This window comes from Trachymyrmex cornetzi, unplaced genomic scaffold, assembly GCF_001594075.2.
Source record: "Trachymyrmex cornetzi isolate Tcor2-1 unplaced genomic scaffold, Tcor1.1 scaffold61, whole genome shotgun sequence".
Classification (NCBI taxonomy): Eukaryota; Metazoa; Arthropoda; class Insecta; order Hymenoptera; family Formicidae; genus Trachymyrmex; species Trachymyrmex cornetzi.
Window position 1 is genome coordinate 1,646,751 of NW_017299926.1, and position 27,395 is coordinate 1,674,145.

Below are 27,395 nucleotides of genomic sequence, written 5' to 3' on the forward strand. Positions count from 1 at the left end.
AAATGTTGAATAAACGGAAAAGTTATCTTCTATTTAATATTTAATATAAAGGATAATTTTTTTAATATTTTCAAAATAATAAAAATGTTAAAGATTGCGGATGTTCTTAAATCATGTTCTTAAATATCCAGACGGTCTAATGGTAGTTTCCCATTGTTATAAAAATATTTCATATCGCAAGCAGTTTTTAGTAACGAGATTCTGCAACGCACACAACTACATTCTGATGATCTTGATTTTGTTCTCTGTAGGAGTAGAGACTCTCCGTTTCCCATAAGCCTAAAAGCTTTCTAGACACTCTAAGCCTGCTTCCTTGGCAAAGTGCTCATTCTTTCTTTTATCTTATTGTAAAAGAAGAAAAAAAAACGCGGATTATTATTCTTATTTAACGTAAAGTAACTTTAATCAAGTCATCAATTTAACAACCTCATTATCGGGACAAATAAACAACAAATTAATTTGTAAAATAAAGGAATTCTAATTTATATAAGTTACATCGACTTAAGTAAATCCACGTAGTATGAAGTCATTATTCCTATTGCACTGGCATGATGCGAAATTTCTATATCGACGTCGTCGCGGTTAAACTCCATTAAGCAACCAGGAGAAGCACATTTGAAAGCACCGGCAGTGATATAGCCGCGGTGTCGCTCTATAGAGACCAATCTACCGTTTACCAGCTGCGCACGGTTGTCGTTATATGAGAAGCGTGGCTTCGTGTAGATATATCCCGCACGCATATGCATACATACACGTGGCACACCGTTGCATATACGACCCGATGGAGATTTGCCCGCGGCGCGCCGGCTATGCGGAATCATATATGCATAGATGAGAGAGAGCTGAAAGCACTGGAGTTAGACCTACCGCACGCGTTACCAGTAGTCGCATGGAACGTCTGCATATCGATCGATATACGCAATCAAATCATTCCGAGATAACGTAGTGGTTACCAGCCGGTAAACAGCTACCAAGCTAGCGCGGCCGCTAACTCCATTAAGACCGTTTAATATTTCAATATCGAGCATTACTCTTCTCGTTAAAGTCGAAGCGCTGCAAATCAGCCCCATCCTTCATTCGAAGTAGACTTGCACTTTCAGTCGACTAATTTATCACACATTTGTGATTCTTGTCGCAATCTGGTCAACTTAACGCCAATCAACGGCTCGTTGTTTCGCGGCGAGAAAGAAGAGACTGGAAATTGAAGCATTCAGCGCAGAATTCGTGTTAGTATGCAGTTACACGACACAGCTCTCGCAAATTTTATCACGGTTATGCACCAATTTTCTTGAAAAGACTACACAAGAATTCTTAGTCAACATTTCTTCTTATATTAAGTACGAGAACGTGAATTTTCTGGAATTTTTTAAATTTCTGTTCTAAACTGTATAGTATAAAAAGATAGATTTTTAGAAGAATTAAAAAAAATTCTTTTAAAGGCACTTATTATATCTACCTTTTAAAACAAATTTATTTACTATTAGTGATCGATTTTAAAGTTTCACTGCTCCATAAAATTTTTAATTAAATTCTTAATTGTAATATGACATAATATCAAAAATGATATTATTAAAAATGTGATTATTAAACTCATAAATGTTAAAAGCATACATATGTGGGCATGCTTCAAAAAAGGATAACTGTATATATATATAGAATATAATAAATACGTCGTTGTCGTACTTACTTTCTTTTTTTGTGTATTCTTTCCTTTTTATAAACGTATTTATATTAGATAAAAATGTTAAAAAAATTGTATAATATAAATAGCGTTTTCCTAGATAACGGCAAACGGTTACACTGAGTTATATACTGGTTGAAAGAAATTGCAAGCTCAGCGAATAATAGTAGAGTTGTTAAATATCAGCGTCGGAAAGAGGATTACATCGAAGACGAAGGATCAAGCCGACCATAAATTCCGACGTAGATTGACTAGCTCGCTCGCGCGCATCATCTCTGCACACGTCATACAAAAGATTGATATGTATTTATGCAAAATTGAACACGGCAAAGGCCCGTCTCGCGTATACGCGATAAAGCGAGACGAAGCGGGAAATCGTAAAACGTTACGAGCCGTCGTCACCATCGTTGTTCACGCACGCCGGTTCCCACGAACCATTTTACGAGCACCCAGGAAAAGCAAAATCGATTTTCAAAACGAGTCCGACGAACGATTAGGGAGAACGTGTCCCTCGATTTTACGAACCGTGTTTGCACAAGGTCATCGTAAGTCATTTCACATTTACTGTATTTCTCTCGAGCTACTCAATAAAGCTATTTTCTAAATAATGATTGCATTTAAATAGCTTTGAATATTGAACAGTTGAATCTAAAAATTTTTTAATATTTATAATTACCCAGTTTCTTTGTATTTATAAATTTTTGGTAATAAATATGTTACGTTTTCGATATTTTTTTAGATTCAAAATCTTGTAATTTTTTTATTCTTCCAGTATACAAAAAATCCTCAAGTTCTTCAGTTCTCGAATTAAAAGCTTTTTTAGTGCATTTTTTAACATTAAATATATGAAGTCGTAAATTATTGTTTCTAACTTGATTCATATCAATCAACAATTTATTTATTTTTTTAATTTTTATTGAAAAATTGACATTCTCGTATAAAGAAAAGCACGAAAAATAAAGCTTTAAAAGTGACCTTTTACTTTTACTTATGCTGTCCTTTCGTAAATTGCAAGTGGTATGAGCCAGCACCGATGAAGCGGCACAATGGAATGCCTGCCCAGCGTTGCTTATATCTACTGCGAGAACGTAGGCCTTGATAAAACAGCGACAGAAGTATGGCGGAATTGAATAGTAGCAGGCCCGAAGAAGACAAACCCTCGATAATATTTGCTCCCTCACCCGATGTTATGTGGAGCATTGAAATTTTTTAATGTAGTCAAGCGTATAATAAAAAGGGAGAACAGCGATAAAAATAGAGCTAATGCAAATGACAGCGAAAATATTTACGCCAACATTGCAAAGTGTCAAATTATATTCTCGTCAACAATATTTAGACTCCTACGTAGATTTTAATTTTAATTATAACCAATTGTAAACGGTAGTTATTATTGTCGTAATACGCCCACGGTATTATATCTCTAAACGAACTGAATATTTTGTTTGATGAAGAAGATGGACAGATAATGGCAAATGGAGACGGAACGCAGTTTTCATGCGTACATGTGCGCAAAAACGCCTACACGTTATGTCGAGGCTTCGTCCATCGCGCAAAATGCTTGTTGAACCTTGAAAAAAATTTTCATTGGACCTCGTGCATGTTCGATCAAGCTTGTAATTAATAACTTTCCGTGCCGAAGAATGTTGCCAGAGAGCGTCTGTTCTTCGTTATTACGATAGATGAAAATATTTCGTTAAAGAAACAAACTTCCTAAGAGATTTTCTCAAAAAAAAACGCCTTAAAATAAATGACATTTTTTCCGACACAAAATTGCCCGTTTATGTACTGTTATGCTATACGCGACATTACGAAATTGATTTCGATACTTGAACTCCGATTCGATAATAAATACGGTCATTAATGTACCTAATATGGAGGTAGTAACAGTGACGTATTTATTACGCACGGTACAACTAAGGTGGTAATAAAGTGTGATATCATAATGTTAAATCAAACAAAGGGTAAAGTTGACGTAATGACGTGAAAATGGTTGCGGTGTTAAAGTTATCGGAAGTGATCGATAGTGACGTCGTAAAGAGCACTATGTAATATCTTATTTTATCAGTCGAAATTTCTTTTTTGATAATCTGATTGATCGAATGCTCCAATATAACACGTCGTATCGATTACTCTTTCCTGTTCATTAAACTCTTGACAAGTTATCACATTCTTTAATTCACATTATAAAGAACGAGAGAATAAAAGAAACTTTTTTTTATTTCAGAGAGAAGGTAGAAATAAATTTTGCACACTTGTTTCTCGGACTTTTGAAACGTTTGCAAAAACTACCTTCATTAGACTAACATGCAACAGCCGTTACAATTATAATAAAAGGATGAGCATACATAAATGTACAATGCACATACGTATCCCAGGAAAGAAAAAAATAAAATTAATGTAGGCAGTTAATATAAAAATTAGAGCATATAACCACACACTCGAAGGAATGAGTGAAAGATTTATATATTAGATAATATGTCTAATAGGCCCAACGTTTATTCTATTAAGATACAAAAATATGCCGTAACATTATTATCAATATAAAAGTCTAGACGTTTCGACCTTTAATATGGTCTTCATCAGTAACAATTTGTATGTATGAGCCAATTTAATTACATTAAACTTAACATTATCGCAATGAGATGATTATACAATGATAGAAATCAAATTCTTAATTAGTTAAAACTTATTAATAAAAATCGTAATTTCTGTGATTGCCCATATCCAGGTCTTGTTGTAACTTCGTTATAGATTGTAAAATTGTACATCAATACGGGTATTTTCAATTTCAAACACACTCACAGTTGAAACTGATTTATAATAACATATCTTCTAAATAATTCTTGTCAAATTGGTGAATTTTACCTCTTTCCATGACTGGTGAAGAAATCAAATCAATATAAAGAAATAAGTTTAAGGTATATTTATTTATTTTTTGTAATAACAATTTTTTCATAAAGAAATTTGTGTATAAGAGTAATATGTTTTCCAGCCTTGGAACTTAAACTTAGAAAATAATTTCGAAGTATGACAAGGATCAATTTTTCTGTAATATATTAAATATTGATGTACAATTTTACAATCTATAACGAAGTTACAACAAGACCTGGATATGGGCAATCACAGAAATTACGATTTTTATTAATAAGTTTTAACTAATTAAGAATTTGATTTCTATCATTGTATAATCATCTCATTGCGATAATGTTAAGTTTAATGTAATTAAATTGGCTCATACATACAAATTATTACTGATGAAAACCATATTAAAGGTCGAAACGTCTAGACTTTTATATTGATAATAATGTTACGGCATATTTTTGTATTTTAATAGAATAAACGTTGGGCCTATTAGACATATTATCTAATATATAAATCTTTCACTCATTCCTTCGAGTGTGTGGTTATATGCTCTAATTTTTATATTAACTTTTTATATCAGAAACCACATAAAGTAATTTATAATTTAATGTAGGCAATTAATTCTGATTGAGTTGAATAAATAAAACAATACGAGAGAGAGATACAAGTATTTTAAGTGGATCATTTAAAAGAATGGTTTTAATGATTAAAATGGTGTATGTACCAATTGGTAAAGTAAACTGTTTATACAGATTAATCGTTCACTTATATTTCGAATTCCAACTCAGTAGGAAAATTGGCACAGATTCCTCATCGAAAAAAGGCAATCATGGCTCGACGAATGACAGAGAAAATTGTTAACACATAGGGTTAAGGTCTGCAACAAGAGCACAACAAACCTTTCCCCCTTCAGCGAGGCGAGATACGACGCGCCTAATATTGCGGAAAGGTGGAACGCCGATAGGATTATTTATAGCAGCGAAAGCAGTATCCGAGGCGCTTATAAATAATCGCAGCAGCTGTACCGCCGATGTGTTTATCGTAAGGCAGCCGCCCTTTGTAAGCTACCACTATTAACTCAGAATAGTCGAAATTACCCTTTGCAAGACTCTTTAAAAAAGGATTATATCAAAGAATTTTATAATGCTATAATTGCGCACACTTTGTGTAATAATAACATTAAATCCAAATGGTAACTACAATATAATGTTATAAAAATGGTAAAATGTTGCTATTAAATTTAGAATGAAGTATTATACATTTTAAAATAAAATGTTTTACTATTTATGTGTAACTCTGATTAATTATGTAAAATTATATTAAAATATATGCAAAATAAAAAAAAATTCCTTTTTATTTTAAATAACGCTATAAATGCCTTGTTTAATTATTAGATGCATCATCAAAAAGAATCTAACGCAATTTTAAGAGATATTTTCGAATTCTTGCTAAAAGGAATGTTAACACATCTCTGTAGAATATCAAGATGTGTATATATTGATAAACTTATTTTTACGCTCGGGCGTAGTATTTACATTATAATTTTGTTTAAATTAAGTGAGAGATAGTAGCAAATTTAAACATCCCCACACACGTATGTCGAATGCGTATTTTTACTAATATTTTTAGATACCACGCTAACACTTTTCTGTGTAAAATGCTATAATAAGTTCATGAGAAGTTATATAAACTTAACTTGCAAGTAGGTGGAGAGAGTAAGAACGTAGAAAGAATACTTCGAAAGAAATTATGGTATTGTATGTGAGGTCATTGATGTTGCCGAAATGTCGAAGGTTAGATCAGATAAGAAACTTGAACAAAAGGTAGATGAGTAACTCAAAGAGAAGTAAGTGTTACGTCAATACGCATCGTAGCCATCGTCGATCTTTACTATTTTTATGGGTCAGTGCTGCTCCTTTTATGAAGACTGCTTCTCCGTTATCAACAGCAAACGAATGAAAATAAAGGACTTAATTAAACAAGCAATTTAAAATCTTCACAGGAAACATCTTCTATAAAATTTTAATTATAATATAATTATAATAAAAATTATAATTATAATTATAATTATTACATTAAATATTTTTTGCAAAGTTAGTGAACGATTTATTTTTCTTATAATTATTGTTTCTTAGAGCTGCTTCAAGCAGCTCTAAGAAACAATAATTATAAGAAAAATAAATCGTTCACTAACAAACGAACATTCGTTCACTGAAAAACAGCATTAGAAATGCAAAAGTGCATGTGTTTGCATTAAACGTGATTTATATAACTGTCTTTCACAGAAAATGTTGGATATACATATGAAAGACATTTTTCCGGATGTTTATATCTTTAAGAACTTCTTTTATTATCCCAATAAGAAGAACAAATTCTAAAATGTATAATATAACCATTCTTCCTGCATCTTATTAATAAAATAAAGAACGAATTGTTAAGGGTACATAAGTGCGCAAACTCCTATGACCTTAGACTTCAACTCCCATATTATGCAATAATTTAATATATATTCTTACACCTACTGGTTTCCTCGCTAATATTTTCCTCCCTCCAATGCTCATCAACTTCCCTCAGCTGATAAAGTTGATGTATAACTAGAAGTAAGAAGACTTAGGAAAGAGGGATAAGATAAACAAGAATAATGAGACATGGCTTAATTTATATTGACGGTGATATTAATGCGCCTGCGGTTTATCAGCGCACGATCCAAAACGTGGCTGACGTATCTGTTCTTCCCACTAAATCAGATCACGCTAAATCAGATCTATAATGCCTCACGCTTACGTAATTGTTATTCTGTCATGGAAGACTGTCGACAAGAATATGAACGCGAATTATCGAAAAGATGGATGCAGTGAATATATTGATCCGAAATTCGAGCAATATAAATTTATTATAAGTGGATTTATTCCTTTCCTAAAAATAAACATACTTAAAAAATGGAACATAATAAATACAAATAAAAGATAGTACGAGAAAATTAATCGATACATGCGCATGGAACATATGAAGTACGTAAGCAGGAAAAAAAATTTCTCTAGAATATACAAAGAAAAATGCTGATTAATATTTTAATATTCCGAGAGATTCATTTCAATTAACTCCTATTGTACAGAAACTAATATACATACACTTATACATTTTTTAGTGGAAATATTTTAGTGAAATATTCCAGTTTTGCACAATTTGCAGTTTCCTTCACCTGCTTCCATCACACTAATACTTGCATTGCATACAAGAAAAAAAGCAATCGTAATATTAGATTTATATCTCGGTTTATATGTGATTCAATCTTACTTAAAAATGCATTTAAACATAACGTTTAAAATAAATATGTGTTATAGAAACTCCACATTGAGAATACCTTTAACAAATGATTTGTAAATATAGTGAAACAAATTATTATTTTAATTTGTTCTGATTGATGCTAGACTGCTATTCCAATGAATTATTAGTGATAAAAGCAATTTATGTTAAACCTACTAACCTACTTTTCTGTTAGATTTTTATATGCTAGCAATACTAATTACTTTAATTTATATCGTAAATCGTGTGTTATTTGTTGCAGTAACGAATAATGAGAAATTATTCGCAATAGTAACTAATCGATCCGTTTTCCTACCAAACCATCACATTTGTCATCCCTTTTTTTTGTTCCTATAACAAGATCATTTCTCTCAGCGCACTGTGTAATGAAGCGTTAAATCGATAAATGTTGAAATTCAGAAACCGGTTCTACAGAGGCTCAAGGCAACAGGTGCTCGGAATTATATGGCCAGATGAATCCGTATCCTTTCTAGATATCTACAGAGCCATAAATCCGTCACCTGCCTTCAATTTCGTGCATTTGTACTTTCACGGATGAATAAGATTTCTGCAAATCCAAAGTACGTACGAAATCACTAATCCATTAATCGAATACATCGAATCCTTTGAGACCCATTGATGAGACCAAGGATATATTTTCCATATAGATATAGATGCATACTTATTAAATATCGTGTATTACATATCGTGTATTAAAAATCACTCTTGGAGCGCTGCCAAGGAAATCTTCTCTTTCATATCTTTCTAAAAGTTCCTTTTAAAGATATTTAAACTGCTAACAGAAAATATTTTACTTGTGGGAAGTTTTTACTTACCGAATTATCGCGAATCATCTTACTATCATCAAAGAAACTGCTCTTCCAAAACAACAATAAGATCTCATTTCATATAATACTTTGTAAGAAACAGTTCAGAGAAGCTCTCATGAAAATGGAAGCGACAGCTTTGGTGAGGATGTAACAGGTCAAAGAAATGCTTGCCAGATTACGTTACCTCTTGGTCTCTGTGTATGCGCCAATGAAACATTTTGCTTATTTTCTCAAGACTTCTTTCCTCTATTTTTTTTTATGTTTCTAATTCTAGCAAGCGCGTGCCGTTTCGGTACCCATGATGACTTTGTTCTCGTAAAACTTTATTTTTTAATTCTTACAATCATATGTACGATGTGTTCCTTTATCACGTACCTTTGTTTCTCTTTGCTTGTGCAACTATTTATTATATCCAAATAAATATCCGTACAATGTCTACAATTTCTATTATTTTGATTATTTTAGTAATAAATTAATTAAGAAACTTATTTTAATATACAAAATAATAAAAATGTTTAATTGGCTCAAAACATGTAATAGAATTTTTTGTAAATATACAACTTTACAAAATTGAGTTTAACCCTTTGGCCTACAACCACGAGTACTCACTCGTGGTTGTAGGCCAAAGGGTTAATAATAATTTTTAAAAAAATGTCAAAACTGATTGTCAACTTTTTAATAACTTTTGGAAATCCAAAGAAATATTTACGTTATTATTTTCTTTTAAAACAATGTATTTAATCGCCTTTGTCACAATTAATGTCAAAAATAAATAATAATTTTAGAATGTCCTTTCTAGTTCGAGGATATTCTATTATTTCAAGAAATCAGCGTTTACGAATGTAACAGGTGGTCGAATTCAATTTATGATGAACCAGCTTAAACCACAGAAAACGCAACAGTTTTGATTAGACAAGGACAAACGTATATGAAAGATGTGGAGAATAATAAATGGATTCTATTATTCGGAAAGTTGCTTGAACAGAAATAATGCCTCCATTCCACTTATATTCTCTCTCACCAAGATGTTTAGTTTCCGATAAAATAGAATCTACTTTGCCAAGTTGAAAACTCAATTAGAAAGCTCGATTAATAATGTCAACAAAACGAACCAACTGCACTTGACACACACACACACACACACACACACACACACACTCTCTCTCTCTCTCTCTCTCTCTCTCTCTCTTAAAAGTATTAAAAGAAAGCATTAAAAGAATATTAATATTAACTGTAAAAATTATATTGCATTTTAATTTATAATTACAAAGAATAAAATTATATACAAATGCATTTTTGCATGTAATGTAATTTAACAAAATTTTGCTTTTAATTACGCAATAAACGGAAAGTTGTTAATGCAAACTGCTGGTATCAGGTTATAGTTTTGCAAACTGTTTGTATCAACATAAATAGTAATACGACTTGATATAGTATGAATCTCGGGGGACGGTTTATCTCTGTGAGTTAGGACGATCTTGTTTCTGATATACATATTCGCTGACCTAAACTACCAGCTTTGCCGGAGGCACGTTCCGCTCTTAAACAGTAACTTTCCTGAAATGATTAACAAATAAACGATTTGATCTGGACGAGAAACGAAGGACTTTATGCCACTTTAACGTAAATTCAGACTCTAACTTTGTTACTGCACTGCATTTCAATTCCGCTCCGAGGACAGAGAAACACAGAGAAATAGAAAGAAAGACAAGAAAAGAACAAGAGAAAAAGCAATTCGGATAGAATTGTACGAATACGATGCAAAAGCGATCGGGTAGAATATCAAGAATATATAGTATAGAATCCCGAAAATGTTTATACACACACGGTGCTATAAACCTTGATAGTACATTTCGATGATAAGTCCTTAATAGAGTTGGAATCAGTTTTTATATAAAAATAGATTAATAAGAAATTACATTTTAACATTTAGTTCTTAATACATATATATAAATGAAGTTATTTTTGGTTTAAGATTTTAAAAAAAATTTTGATTTATATATATATATATATATATATATAAAATTGCATGTTTTAAATAAAATCTTCAAACGAAAAAAAGGTGTTTTTCAGCATATTTTTAAACTTATTATAAGCTTGTGTATGATATATATATTATTTAGAAAGTAAATCTTTTTAGAATTTTAACTATTTAATTTAAAAGTTGTTATTACTAAAATATGAGTTTTATACAGAATAAATTATAATAATAAATATCAAGTAAATGTAATAATAGATATCAAGTATATATGTATAATATATAAAATATACCTATAGCTATGCTTATATGTAGATGTATATATAGTAAATGTATATATAGATATCAAGTATGTTATGTATAAAATATATATATTAAAAATAGATAACACATACGGATAATGTGTTTCGAGCATCAACTTCATGCTGATATATTTGTTAACGGCATTATGTCGGTGCAACAAATATCAACAAGGTCATAATAGCTTATCAAGAAAATTATTTCACGGCGCTGTTTTACTGCACTAGCTTCGATCAATGTAACGATAATATTTTCTTAATGTCGTAATCATCCATGATTAATCGAGGCTTAATTGATATCATCTAGAAACTAAATTAACTGGACGATGTCATGATAATACTATAGAATTGCCAAGGAAATTCGATAATGCCGATCGGCAATCAATTTTTTCACATATCGAGATATTTCGAATATCAACCTCACCGCTAATTAATGTTACCGAAAGTGCTACATATTCTCTATTCGTATAACTAAGTGTTATTATAAAACACGTCTCTAGACGGATGAGAAGTGTAAATGACTTTCCCTTTTGCATTCTCATACTGGCTCATCGAACTCGAGTTTAGAGCCTCATGGCAAAGCCATGTCGACGTCATAACTATAGCCGCTCTATTTTTGCTTATCTCGACTCCACTGGTCTTCTCCCCTACTGAATCTCTCTCGCACTCGTGTATTTCTGGCAAGACTTCTCGCGAAGTACATACACACGTGAAACAGAAACGCAAAAAAACACAGTTCGAAATATTTCGATTAAATCTATTTTTGTTCTCGTTCTTTTCCTATATAAATTGTGATGAAAAATATTACCGTCACAATAAAAAGGATATTGTTGAAATGCGAACTCCACGACGCTATTGTGCATTTAAAACTTTACAGAATTTTGTCTGAATGTAAGAAAATAAATAGATTAAATAGAAATTGATGTTGTTCCTTGATATATAGTTTCAGTATTATCAGCAATTATTTTCTTTTATTTATTTCGAAAAATATTCGAAGCATTCCGTTCAAACTTTATTTTAAAGCGTGAGCATAAAGAAGTGTAGCTTTAAATTAGAAATTTATTAACAATTACGGGACACAAAATACTTCAATCTCTTACAACTTATGACTATAAAAAAGTTTTGAAATTTAAAGTTTGAAACAATACTTAATCTCTGAGACACCCTACCTAGTAATTTAAAATTACTCATTATAAATTTAAATTACGTGTTCAAATAATATTGACTCTTTTGATTATAAAGTAATCTAGCAAATTCCATTGATGCATGAATAAATTCCAATAAACAATTGTAATTGTAAATAAAAACATGTAACCATTATTATTTCATTGTAAGTGGTATTTTATTAAGTTAATTTAATATTGTAAAACAGGTTAATCGATAATCGATTTGTCCGAAACCATGCGTCGTTATGAAATTATCGAAAAATTCAACAATTGTTTTACCCACATTACCGATACTTTCATACTAAATTGAGAATGTTTGTACAATACTAGAAGCTGTCAATAATTTGCGCCGCAAAAGAGCGAAGTGCACACACTCCGAAAAAGTTTCACATCGCTTTTGCTGTAAATCATAGTCTATGAAATGTTTGGAAAACCAACGAATAATAAAGAATTTAGAAAATATTTAAAGATATTCAAAATTTAATATATAAAAAACCGCTAAAAGCATTTCAAATATTATAAATATTGCAATCTAAAATATACTTCTCAAAAATATTATAACTTGTAAAAGATTTCATAGATCGTCAAATCCACCTACTCAAAAGTTAAAAATTCTGAAGCATGCTTCTCGAGAGATACTTAAAACATCTCTCGGGAAATCTAAAAATTTAATTATCTATGGATTCAACATTTATCCTATAAATTCAAGATTTTAAATTCTTGTAGAATCGCGTGGGACGCAGGATCATTAATAATTAAGACAATATACGATGTTATTTTTAACAAAAATTAATAGTTATTGCATTACAATTTTGTAAAATATTTATTCAGTTAAATACTTAAGACTTCTAAATTTTGATTATACTGTTAGAAATTTAGACCTATTATTATTATTTCAATTATTTTGTTCCACCTTAGATCAAAAGTCACCTTATCTTTCAAAAGCCCATAATAGACTGTCTATTCTCTATCTCTCTCACTTCATATATTTATCTGGTACACTTGCATTTCCTATCTATCACATGCAAGTTGTGGTCGACACCACAATTTTGCGTAAGAAACGAAATCGTTTTTTATGATTGTTTACATTTACAACAGGTGGAGAAAGCTATTTCTGACCTTTGCTGGTGAGACTGAAGCTACGAAGTCTGTAACTATCCTCATCCTCGCCTTCCTCCCGTGGTGGCATCTGAGACGAGACGTCAGGCACATCCAGGAAGGCGTTGCTCTTCCTCTGATGCGAATAGTGCATGCTTTGTCCCCTTCGACTCCCTCGTCTCCTGATCCCCGGACTGACGTCATTCTCGGTCAGTTTGGGTTCGCTGCTGCAATGAGCTGACTTCATACTGGCTCCCTCATGATGATGATGATGATGAGCGGCCGCTGAAAGCGACAGGATTATAGATATTAATGCACCATTCAATATCGGATATAAATAAACAGATTTCGTCAAAAATATATAAAACGGATTCCAATAACGGTACCTGTGTATCACTTTCACACTAACACACATTGCATATGTATGTACGTGCATGAATAATTTTGTATAATCAATATCATTATATAATATTATTGTAAAATATCAAGATTTTGGTTAAAAAATGTAAAATAATTGTTATTATAATATAACAGATATTAAAATATAATTATACTTGTAAAGAACGTTTACAGAAAAAAAAAAAAAATTTATTGTATTGCTTAATAAACAATTAAAAAATTTTAATAATTTTTACCTACCATTTTAAAGCTATCTCTCTGTTTTCGAATTATATATGTGCATGCATTTTATATAAAAACGTCAAATACCTGTACTAGTATCGAGAGCACTGGCTTTTGTTAACAAAAAAATTTAATTTTTCCAGAAATATATTTTCAATATTTTACAATGTAATGTTACAATAATAGATTCTATAACAGAAAAAATATGAATGTATTTCAGTGAATGATAAAACTATTTTTAAAGGGAACCATTGGCAATATAAACACAATAGAACAAAAAACTTCTTTTTCGACTGCATGCCGACCGAACTTTTCATCAGCAAAGCGCTTGAGAATAAAGCAAAGAACAGAGCATTTTTCAAAGGCACTACACCTATTAGATCGCAAAGTCGACGCGTGGAAAGTCAAGTGATTTAATACAACCTGGAGAGCTAGGAAATGAAATTAAACGACATGGAAAAGAAAAGAGAAGTGAACTTAGAATCGTTTACGAATGTTTGCTCCATTTAATCACTAAGTTTATCGAGCAGATAAATTTTCCCATTTCATCAATTTCAAGAAAATAGGATCTCTCACATTCCAATGTTATTACAATTAGAGCTTTCAAAGAAAGAAGCTTTGAAACAGAAGCTGATTTTTCCGCATCTGTAATATTAAAATGGATTAAAGCTGTATTTAATGGAGCAATGTCTAAAGTTATACTTAATTTAACAACTAATTTTACAGTATCTTATTTATTGTAAATAAATAATTTATATTAATAATTTATGCAATACGATATTGTAACTAAATCAACATATTTCTGATAACATTAACATTTTCGATAATTTTAAATAATTTCATGTAAAATATATATTTTCAAGTATTATGTAGATAATTTTTTGTAATACCAAATAAAATGCTAATTATTTGAATAAACATTTTAACAATAATGAATTATTAAACAAATAATGTTTGCTCATTTCTACCGCTCTCTACCGACACATTACACTGAAATTTTAGCTCTTTCTCCCTTAATTAAGATTTAATAGTCTTGCTTGCATTACATCTCCGTACAAACAACACGAATTATCACTCTAATTCCTGTCTTTTATTAATACACATTTCCGTGTTTCAAAACGTGCATACAAAACAGCGAAATCGCTAACATATTTAGCGATGAAACTGGTTTCTAGACTTGCAAAGATACGCGATACGTATCTTTGCAATGTACGGTGAGACGTGTTTGGGCTGTCAGTGACCTACTAGCCAAATCCACGTCCGAGAATAGCGGCCGCCAATGATTTCAAGAACTCTCGCCAGACTCTACAGTGTGTTTGCTGGTGCGATATCGATACACTTTGCTCTTTCAGCAGGAAGGATCGTACGTCATCTATGACGTTTCTATGAGCTTATCAGACACTACCAAACCATCCGGGTCACCACACCACGTAATCTTGTCGCACAAAATTGACTTTTACGTCTCTCGAGATCTCATCTCAGCTAACGATGTTCATATCTTCATCATTGAGAAAGAACTGAAGATACACAAATCGGTTTGACAATTTAAATTTTTATGCATATGAATAATTACATATCCTCGAATTAAAGTATATAAAGCAAGAAATGTACAAAGTGAAAGCCTTTGGAGAATAGAATCGACAAATCTTAAACTTTTTTTAAACTTGAGTGCAGAAATTAGCGAATTTATTCATTTTAATCTAACCCTTTAAATTCTCGAGTCTTTGAATCCTTTTGAGAATTAAGTACAAGTCTCGATCGGTTGTAAAAGCCCACCTGCGCAACGAATAAATTACTTATTCATTTCCCATTCCTGCCGTTATTATCATTACCTTGAGCAGCGGCTCGGCGTCGGATGCTTTTATTTCCGCCGGAAACACGGGCGCTCTGGGATCTTGTAGCCGGTCTCCGTTTCCTCGTAGGTGTACTGCCATCCGGCGTTCCGCTCCCACTGTCTCTTTCTCGTTCTCCTCTTTCTCTCTCACGAGCTCCCGAGGGTGGCATAGCTTCCAACATTTGTTCCATGCTGGAAAATCCTGGAGCACAAATCGAAGCCGATCTGGTTTTTCGGCGAAAAGAGTCTTCCGCCATTCTTTCAAGTTACCACAGCCACTACTATCCCTCCCTTCCGTAAGCCTGATTACCCTCCACTCGGATCTTTTGTCTTATATTAATTATCTTTTACAATTTTCTCGGTAATTGTGTCCTTCTTCGTGGATTAATATCGAATCTTGCTATGACTTTGTAAAGTTCTTATATTTCACTTATAACGAAGCACAAATTATGTTGATTCGTTTTACTCGATTCTGTCAGGCACTTTTTTACAGTAAGTTTTCCACATTTAAACACGAACGTTCGTAAAAGTTTTTGTACGATTTCTTTCCGATTTGACGTTCTTCGCAGGAAATGTCTGGCCGTGTTTGATTTCCGGAATATCTTTTCGAATGTCGCAAACCTTCCATTCGTGGAATTCGATTACCGGAAAAAATATCAATTCGGAAAAATTTCTACAGAATATCCAGATAGAGATATCATGGATCCAATGGTATAATGACCGATCTTGGCTCGCTCCGAAGAGAACCCACACGTTCTTCTTAACTCTACAAATAAAATATGAAATTTTCTTTTGGCTTCGTGCACGCGATATAATCAGAGTAATTACGGCCGTGGCAAATTGCGTCTCTCCTAAACTCTCGGTAACATAACTGACATCTATGTTTTCTTTTTTGTGCTGTATTTCCCCCCATCGTTATTCTACCGGAGGTGAACTCGCGAGCTAATTAGATCCACCCCGTCGATTACTGCCTCAATTATTCCATACACGATCGCGAAAACTTTGAAAGCCAGTATAAACACAAAAATTATACAATGTTCTAAATTGTGGATATTTATTTCTTAAATATTCACACACTCATAAAAGACATTAAATATCCTAAATCATTTTTTTAATTACATTAAACTTTAGAAGATTTTAGCACTTTTATTGTACATTAAAAAACATTATTTTTAAATAATTTGGCTTATACTTCAATTATAAATTTGTTATATAAGATTATAAAATGAATGTTTATTTAAATCTGAGAGAATTTAATAAATACTTCATTATAAATGAAAATATGTTTCTACAAATTTTATTATGCTTACAGCAGTTTCAATTAATCAAAGTTAATTTATAAAAAATTCATTTTTAGTAATTCAGAAATTAAGTACGTCTAAAATTCAAACAATTACAATATTATTTTTTCCATAAATACAATTATTAATAAAAAAAAACGAATTTATATTAATTTAATGCTTCATCAAAGGCTTCATTAAAAATTATATTCCGCCGAAATGACTGAGCCAGACAATCATTTGGTTTACAATTAGTAAACCCATGGATCCAAGCTCAACACAATATGAATACTTATACACGTCTACATACATTACATACTGTACATACACATATTTATGTGTAAATACAGTGAGAATTGAAAAAAAGTAGAGATCAAAGACAACACAATTTAAAGAAAAAGAATAAAAATCTAGATGTTAAAAAAACTTGTGAAAATTATCAAAATTAAAAAAAAACGAAAAAATTAAAAATACTAAGTATTAGGTTATTGTATTTAATTGCCTTCTTGATATAAATTCACGTTTTAAAGCTAACTTGATCGATTTAAAGCTAATTTAAACAAATCCAATTACAAAGTTTAAACAATCAAAAACATGTTTTGCTTATTTCTATTTAAATAGGATAAAGATCAATATCAAGAACGTAGTTGGCAGCATCCGAAGTTTCAGACTCGGCATAGTTGAAAGACAATTCTGTTGACTGTCGAAGCTGTCGAAGTTAGTGAAGAGTGAACAGTGATATATCGGGAAGATATCGGTGCGTGAAGATGTTCTGGCAACTATAATCGAGTATCGACAAAGGTAAGCTCAGTCCAACTCACAAGTACAACTTGGCGTTACCTTATCAATATACTCTCTTTGATCAAGTTTATGCCTGTCGTGTATTTTACTTAAAACTACAAGAAAATATTGAGGAAATTAAGTAACTTGGTTTGAAGATAATTTTTTTTCGTATCCACACAAGTAATTTTAATAATACATATTATTTTATCTTTGTTTTATTAGTTATTTAAGTATGTATTTTTTCATTTTTTATTTAATTTTGTCCTCATCAAAATGTCTTTAAAAATATCCTTAATATTTAAATAAGTAATTATTTTTTGTAAAAACAAATAACAGAAAAAAAAATTAATATATATTATTAAGATATCATATCATTATTTTGCTCTAATTTGTCGAACTACTCTTTCTTGCACATTATATTTAAAAAATCAGTCCACATAAAGGATTATTTTATGTTTGCTATTATCACAATACAAGTATCGCGAGTTCCCGTTTATAAAAGGGGCATAAAACAACAATGACAAGGAAATATCTTCAACGAATGCGATGTTGCAACGGACTTTATTTAAAGCACTTCTGTCGTAAGGTGTTTCCTTTGTGAAATAATACATCACGCGAGGACGCGTTTACCATAGATAGACTACAGGATTAAGTAGAGAAACTGAAGCTTTCCTCTGACAGGAGTGAGAAAAGGTCTTACGAGCTCCTCATCGACATTATGCGTTAAAATCGATAGCCTGCATAAGTGCTTTATGTGTTCACGCAACATAACTTCATACATAACTTCACATTACGATATCAAAATTGTGAGTTATCGCGTAAAAGTTATATGTTACCTTTATAAAATCTTTGATACTCTTTCTTCATGTCTTATTATTTTTATACTATTGTATTATTGTTATAATGAAAAAAGTTTTAGAATTTATGATATAGATATACTAAAAAGGTAATAAGTTACCTTCGTTGTATTAGTTTGTCTGTTATGTATAAATATATAAATAATTTAAATAATCATGGCTCTCCTGTTTTCTACACGTGCAACAACGTAATCACTTTTACATTATTTAATCATATTTCTCTTGTACCCAACATGAGGTATTAATTGAATTTGTCGGAATTTTTAACAATCTCTATTCAACTCTACAATTTCTTCAATTATTGGACATTTAGATTTAATCTACATTACAGAAATTGGAATGAATATCGTACACATAAATAATATTTCAAAATATTTATAAAATATATAGAACGTAACCTCTCTCCGTGTTTTCTATCCTTCCGTGATAAATTCAAATCACTTATTTATATATACGTGCATATAAAACTCTTTTTTGCTTGAATATCTCTGTTTCCTTCCCAAATATCAAATCTCTTTTCTGAGGAATAAGTAATGTCTTATTTCAAAGTTAAAGAGACAGAAAGATAAAATTTGAAACATCACCAACTTGAATAGAATATGATACATTCATTTAAACATCACTTTTGAAACTATATGTACTTACATGTTCAAATAAGCAATATTATTTCTCTTAATATTCACTGAAATAAGATGCGAAATTAAATTCGCTTGCATTAAATATAACATAAAATATTTTTATATTAATATATCGCATTAATTGGCATAATGACAATTTAATTTAATTAGTTTGTTAATATTCTCAATAAATATTGAAAATATTTTTAACTTTTCTGTAATAGTAATACAATCTTAATTCATGACTCTCGTATCAAATATCTAAAATATATAATAGTTTATTATAACAGAAGCTATGAAACAATAATTATTTATCCGTTAAAATACTAACAGTACACTTTTTCATTTAACTATTTAATGTTATTTAACTCACCACGGAAGGGTTAAGGGCAAAACAAAGAGAGAGAGAGAGAGAGACCGGGCGCCCTTCGAGAATTTCAAAGTCGGAGCATCGGATTTTTTCTTCCGTACGATGATCACTCCGCTCTCCTGATAGACTTATTTTTTCCGACGACTAATTATAGATAATGTTTCGCATAAATCTTCTATGGAGAAGCATAAACATCTCCGCCGATCTGTCCCCCCATATGTTCATCTCGGTATCTCACTCCTTCAAGAGCTCGCCACGTCCGTAATTATCCCTCTTTTTCGATAAACTCGGTAACCTCTGCCCTTTAGCCGTAATTATATTGAGAGATTATATTCGCACGCCTCTTCGTCTTAAGATATTGTCTTAAGACGTTACCGATGCCTACTCTTATCTCCTCCGAATTCGGGGATCTCTCCGGATCGATATGTCGCGCGCAACGATCGATCCTTACTACTTTAGGCCGTCTACGACTGTGAGATATCTCCTTATCATTTTCTACTTCATCCTTTTTCGCGATTATGACGGACTTCGAATCACATGTCTCGACTGCTCACTCATGAGCGCAACACGACCGACACGATACACGTCCGACGATGCGCGGCACACTGACGGCAACCCGGCGTCGTGGCGGCTCCCAGGGCGAGAACCGACGCTAGGCGTCGGCGTCGGCTCTCTTGCACGCCCTCGTCGCCGACCACAACGAAGATCACGATGAGGACAACGACTACGACAAAGAGATGACGGTAAAGTTGGTGCGTATCCAATTATCCGGCTTTTCAGCGATTCGTCGAATGCGTGAGATGCTTTCCGAAGAATCATCAGAAACTACGGAATCTGCATTCATCAAAAAAACACTTGTACGTTAATTATTTAAATTCAATTAAAAGAGGTGAATGCAATATCACGTGTGTGAGAAATGAATCAAAGGAAATGAATGCTTTTAGAAAACGGAAATGTTTGCTAGTCTAAGAAAGTTTCACGCTTTAACTCCATACAAATGACATGCGCTATAACTCGATAAAAACTTCATCTTCATTAGATCGGCAGCACTAACTTTGCGTGACTTACAATTTCTCAGCAAGAAAAGTCATTATTCTGTTTCGCCATAAAATTTCTTTGCTGTTAGAGCTTTAGAAAGTATATCTAGAATAATATCTGCTAATTATCGACTTAAAAATAAAGTGCCAAAATTTCTTTTCGACTTTGAATGATTTAGAATATGTGCGGAGTAAATTTCTGAAGAAAATTAAAGTTAATAAATTGTTATCAACATCGATTAATAACATTAAAAATTAATGTACGATTTATCGAATAACAAAATAATTTACTACATGCATAAATCTTCATACTGCAATTTTCACGAATTAAATAAGGTTCTCAATCAGTAGTTAAATACAACTTGTAATCAAAGCATAAATAAAAACATTTTATATTATTACTAAATTTGATTTTATCTTGTATTACTTTAAATTATTATTTCTTATTAAAATTGAAACTTTTAATATTACCTCAACACAGCATCGATTAAATCACTGGACATTTTTGTATACATATAAAATAATTTTCTTTATACATTTATAAATTAATAAATTTTTTTAAACGGCAAATATAATACGATCACCAGATTTTCTATGTCACTGTCTCTAAACTGATCCGATGACGTAGCATGACGTGTTCGTTCTAAACGCCAACCTGTTTAAATTCCGGCGATAGATGATGAGATCCACGAAAGCTGGCTCATGTCAGCTTTCATGAAAATTACTGCGAAGTACAGTTTTAAATCGTTTCAGAGGAAAGTCATCGCTCTGGCACCATTACCCCACACGTTGGCACTGTGTATCATGTTCGAGAAAATCTATCTACTTTGCTTTATACATATAAACAAAGTAAACAAACTATTTCCTTAAATCTTATTCAGGGTTTAGTTTACATAGTCAGCGTATTTAATTACGAAATGTACTGTGTCACCATTCCAATAAAATGAGTCAGTATTCTAATAAAATAGAAACAACTTTCTTAAGCAAAAGAGAGAGAGAAAATGTACTATTATTTAGGTTTCTTTTGTTTGATCATATTGATTATCTAATGAGTTGATAATTCTACAATTATTTAATATAAATAGCCGATATAAAGCAACCAAAGAAATAGAACATATAACTCTTAAAAAATTTATACAAAATAGTTACATATTTTAAGTTTTATCGCTCATATAGTTTCACAATACGTCATGTGTCAAGCAGAAAGAAAATTCTAAGAAGATATTCGCTTCAACAAACGAGAATAGAATTCTAAACTATGACGTTGATTATCAGTTTAAGAAATTAGGATTTTCATCGGCAGAGATAACAAGTCTTCAGTTTTGGGATAAATACAATTTTCTATTGAAAATATATTTCATCACAATTCAACGAATTGTTGTTATATATTTATAATTCTAAGAATTTAAGGAAATTCTAAATTCCTAGATTTTATTTTAATATACAAATATAGCATCTAAAATTTTTTAATTTAGTAAATTCTTACATCTCTATTAGAATGTTATTAGATTTGTAATAAATATTAAATAATAATCACAGAATGTAGTTTAAAAAAATTGATAGGCTAAATCTGTGTATTGTAAATTCAAAAGTGTTTGTGATGGGTTTCTGACTTGCTGACGGAACACATTTTAAAATCATAAAATTCATCCAGAACATTAAATCTCTTTCTTCATAGTTCTTTGTCAACGGTTAATCGATACCATGAAGAAAGAATAATATCACTATTTACTCTATAATCTACATAACTTGGAAAAATATTCGCATAATATAAAACTCGTTTTGTTTATTCAATGATCGTTTTAATTGGACGCAATAAAAATATCTAAATATCATAAAAATGTCTATCTTACAATTAATAAGGAATCGAACTCAAGATTTGTTCCTAACGAGGAACGCATTATTCATCGACGTTGCATTTTTCTCTTCATTCCATTTCGTCTCGTTCGCCCAGCATTAGACTCAACGCCGTACGGTATATTTTTGACTTGTGGTGGTCTAAAGCTATTTCAAGACGAAGCCGAATCAACCTTCTACACGATTCTTCGCTCCCACTTTCTCCTCTGGCCTCTTTGTGGGCCCTGACATCCTCCCTTTTTTGTCCCTGGAAACACTTTTTCTTTCAAGGACATTCTGTCGAGCTGTCCAGCCAAAGATATATGCATATAAGTGCATATAAAAACTTTAAAATGTTAAAGAAAGAAAAGGTCGCGTTTGTGTAGATTATCTAAATGGCTCATAAATAACCGAGTGAATTCATGCATAGCCACTGGAAGAATGAGCAAAGAAAAAAAATCGTTTATCGCGTTCAGTATGATTAAAGTGACGCAGCTAAATATGATTATTAATTTTGGATAATTTCTGGCTTACGTAACTGCGAATTGTCAATAAAATTTATTCAACATGGTTCATGGCGAAACTTCTCAATGTTCATTGCAATCCTCCTTTATTGTATTAAAAGACGAGTTTAACTGAGTTTGCAGTTGAGTTTACAACCGAGATCCCATTTGCTCAGTAATTAAATTTGATTTCTGCAAACCGTTGCCGAATTTCCATTCTCTAGTAATAAATTCTTTAAGTTGATTAATAAATTCTTTAAACTGTTTGTAATTAACTTGCTCTTTATATAATATATTCAAAATTATTTTTGTAAAAATTGTGTTATGTTATTTTACATTTCAAATATTTCCATATTTAATCATACAAATTACCAAAGCACGTGTACAAAGTGGCTCGAACAATAATTCCTTACGGGTCAGCGGGATAATCTATATGATGATTCAACACGCACAATCTAATCGTGGTGCGCCACATTCGAAATTAGGTAGTCCTAATTGCAAATGCCATCCGTTGCGGATAGTCGCTATGGGAATGTGTGTGTGTATATGTGTGTGTTCAGAGAATTGCTTACTTCATTAATTCACCAGATCCGAGCATCTGCGGCAAACATACTTGATTCCCTGTTAATTGTAAGATAGGCATTATCATGAATCGAGTCCAATTAAAACCGATCAGATAAATGAATGCGACGAATCAAATATTGATATACTAAAACGGTGCCAACTTCTCATTTACTGATACTGCGGATATACTTTTATCGCGCATAAAAATAAAAGTCAATTTTTTATTGAAGCTGAGTAATGAATTAGCACCGCTGCAAAAGTCGCATTAAATTTATCATTGACTTTTTGTTTGCCGCAATTATTATTCGCGCAATAAGCGTATTTATTTTTCCCCTTTAAAAAACGACAGTAGCACGTTCCAGCAAAGCCGAAAGTATTGCTGTGTCAGAAATCTCATTTATCATTGTCATAATCCGATACTTTGTGTCAAATAATTTTCCCATAGTACGTCTGTCAATCAAAAAAGACGCTCCTTGCCGATATCTACGTGTGTATCTTCTCTGAGAAATCTTATTGTAATCATGCTAAAACGAGAAATAAAACATTCGAAATTGATCGTCCATCAAATGGTAATTTTGTAAACCTGAAAATGGCAAGTTACGGAATTAATCAACGAAATTTACGGAACATATCAAATTTAATTTTAAACGTATATACCTATAGATTTTTATATACGGAAAAAAAATTAATTGGGTGGTATAGCAAACCTGTAACTTACTGTGCCAATTCAACATCTATAATTAAGAAGATTTGGTTTAAGGGGGGATCCTGGTTTACAAACTCAAAATTTTCGATTTTTTTTTTTTCATAAATCGATAGTAAAACTCATGAAAATATAGTTCCTAAAGTAACAAACCGAAATTCGAAGTATTTCGGTAGATACAGCTGATGGAACAGGAACACTTCACGCAGGTATACGATCGAATTTCAGTTAGTTTGGACGTTAGAAAACATTCGAAAACGACAAAACGTATCCAAAAGCAATGAATGGACAGTCTAAACGCGCATCAATCGTATGAAGAAGCGGAAGGCTTAGTGTATGTACCTGACATGGCAGATTAGCATCTAATTGCTGTAAGTTTGCAATAACTATAATTTTTTCGTATCGAAAACTTTAAACGCGTTTTTCTCGAAACCACGTTTTTCAAGTTTATGTAAATTAGCATCTAATTGCTGTAAGTTTGCAATAACTATAATTTTTTCGTATCGAAAACTTTAAACGCGTTTTTCTCGAAACCACGTTTTTCAAGTTTGTGTAACGTCTCAGAAAAAAAGTATTTGACCGATTCACTTTTTCCAAAGCTTTTTAGTTAGCTAATAACCTACTGTCCTCGATGAACTAAAAACATTTTTTTTTTAATGTAACTAAACAATTGTTTTTTCATAAAGAAGTCAGAAATTTCTCGTAAAAATTGTAACTTTTTTTTTAAACCCATACAATTTCGTTAATTCTGCACTCTTTTCTTGGTTTTCTTAGTTCATTTAGGATAAAATTTCATGAAGATTAATAAAAAATTTGGTTTTTTTATTTCAGATAAGAATTAGATCCTCTAGACGTTACACAAAATGACAACTCCGGCTGCACGGCGGTATAAACATATTAAAATATAACAATGTAAAATAACGTTTTTTTAAATAAAAAAAATATTTTTGTATTGTCTATAAATGTCATAAAACAACTCTAAAATTATTGATCCACTTAATGGTTGCTGAGAAAAAAATTAGCGAAAATCGTTTTTTCGGCATCCTAAATGAGGCTCCCCCTTTAATAAATCGCTAATATTATTCAGCTGTCAACTTTGCTACTTTAACATAGAAAATTGACTGTCTGCATATTACGACTGTAGATTTGCTAAATCAGTGAAGTTTTCAGCTGTTTTTTTTCTGTACTGCATTAATTAAACACCTCTTTTGTCATCTTTTCTTATCTTTTGTAATAATAAACTACTAAACTTTTAGATTAACTATCGTTTGGTTAAGTTTTCTTGTTATAAATAAGGATTAAGATAAATGAAATACGTTTTATGATAAATTATGTATTCATTTTAACAATACATCTAAATTTATTATCAAGTGCATCTTGTATTTTAACCTAACGTACACTTAATAAAGGGAGCGTTTGATTGCAAGGTAAACGAATATACCTGATGTCGCATCGAATACGGTTCTACAAGAGCTATTGATAACGTTGACACACAGAGATGCACTATCATGCGTATTAGAAACATAAGTGGTATGTCATGTTGACGTAGGCTGCGTAAACGGTCTTAAGTGCATGTACGTAAAGGTCAATATAGGATAAAGATAGAGGTTAATGCATAAATAAACGTGAAGCCATATACAATTATCGTCCAAATTATCCGACGAATGTTTAATTCATTCAACCTTTTGTTTATTTCATTTGGTTTAATATAATATAAATTGCTCATTTACTAAAATAAAACGACCGCGGTTAACTGTAAAGTATTATATTAATTTAAAATTAATATTTTAAAATAAAATTGATAATTGATAAATGTTTGAGAAGTTAAAACTGTAATTAAATTTAATTAAAAAAAAATATTATTTAAAAATATTGCTTTTTTTTAATAATAATTCAGGAATAAAGAATTAAAAGAAGTAAAAAATTTTTCTCCTCATCTTAGAATTTTTAAAATAAAAAAGTAGATCTTATTTGGATAAAAGGATTTTGACAGGCAGAATAATATCCAGCTCATGTATTTTGCTCGTTTTATTATTTCCAAATCTTGCTTAGAACCTGAAGAAATTCTTTCACAATCTAATAATTAATTAATGATAATTAAGTTTAAATTTAACGCCTGACAACGACGAAGTAAAGATTATAGATATATATATATTTATATTTATATATATATAAGCTAATCCTTGCCCAGACACACGAATTGATATGCAATGTTTAATGTTTACTTGTTTTCTTCCTTGTTTCATTCGTCCTATTTCATTTTTTTTTCTTTACGCGGGCATATAAATAAATTCTTATTGCTTAATATTTTCTTGTTAATATATATAATATATATATAGTATTATTACATATATGATGATATGTTTTTGTAGTCCCAATGATTAATATGCACGCGTTTGTGCAAATGTCTCCGGCGTGAGACATGTTATGGACGGATTGATCCAGATCACGTCATGGACGTTCCGAATTGTCGAACGGTTACCGACCCACAATATCTACTGATAAGTTCCGATGGTAGAATAATCAATTTTTCTTATTCTTCGCGATATACTCTCTTTATAATATTCCGATCGACCTTCGAAATATCCGTCACGCATCCGGCAGTATTTGACGAGGCCTCAGATTGTCGTTTCAAACCTCGTCCGTGATATATGTCGATAAAACGAGAAAACATTTATATATATAGATGTACATACATATAATATTAAAGAAAAACAAGAAAATGAAGAAGAAGAAACGAGGGGGAGAGAGAGAGAGAGAGAGAGAGTCGCGATCGCCACGGCTACGATTTTGTACCTCGCCGTAGATCGATTTTCGGAGAGGTGTGTTCACTCAAGCCCCGTCGACATACTGATTAATTATTAGTATTATTACTATTACATTATTACTATTATTATTAATATTATTATTCGCTCACTAAATATCATACTCTTATCTCTGAACATAGTTCAATGTCGCTACGGTAAAGTTATTATTCTTTAAATATCACAATAACCTTACACAGAAAGCTGCAGCTAATTTTATCATAATAATAATTATTATTACTATTCATCATTATCCATTATTATTACTATCGGTATCGGTATTGTTATTATCTACGAATTTACGCGCGAACTTTATCTCATAAATATGTCAGATGTATTGTATCCCCCTCTTTTTGTAACGAATAC

At 31.4% G+C, this 27,395-nt stretch overlaps 1 protein-coding gene across 1 annotated transcript in view; it reads right to left on the bottom strand.

The window, feature by feature from the left end:
* LOC108766731 (dynein light chain 1, axonemal) overlaps positions 1–20,202 on the bottom strand; it is a 45,207-nt gene extending 25,005 nt beyond the window's left edge. Inside the window, exons 1-3 of the mRNA XM_018516226.1 lie at positions 20,034–20,202; positions 15,674–16,441; positions 13,242–13,505 (exon numbers count right to left, since the gene is read on the bottom strand). Coding sequence (XP_018371728.1) covers positions 13,242–13,505; positions 15,674–15,932 — 523 coding nt within the window. The 5' untranslated portion in view covers positions 15,933–16,441; positions 20,034–20,202. The remainder of the gene's footprint in view (positions 1–13,241; positions 13,506–15,673; positions 16,442–20,033) is intronic.
* Between the last annotated feature and the right edge of the window lie 7,193 nt (positions 20,203–27,395).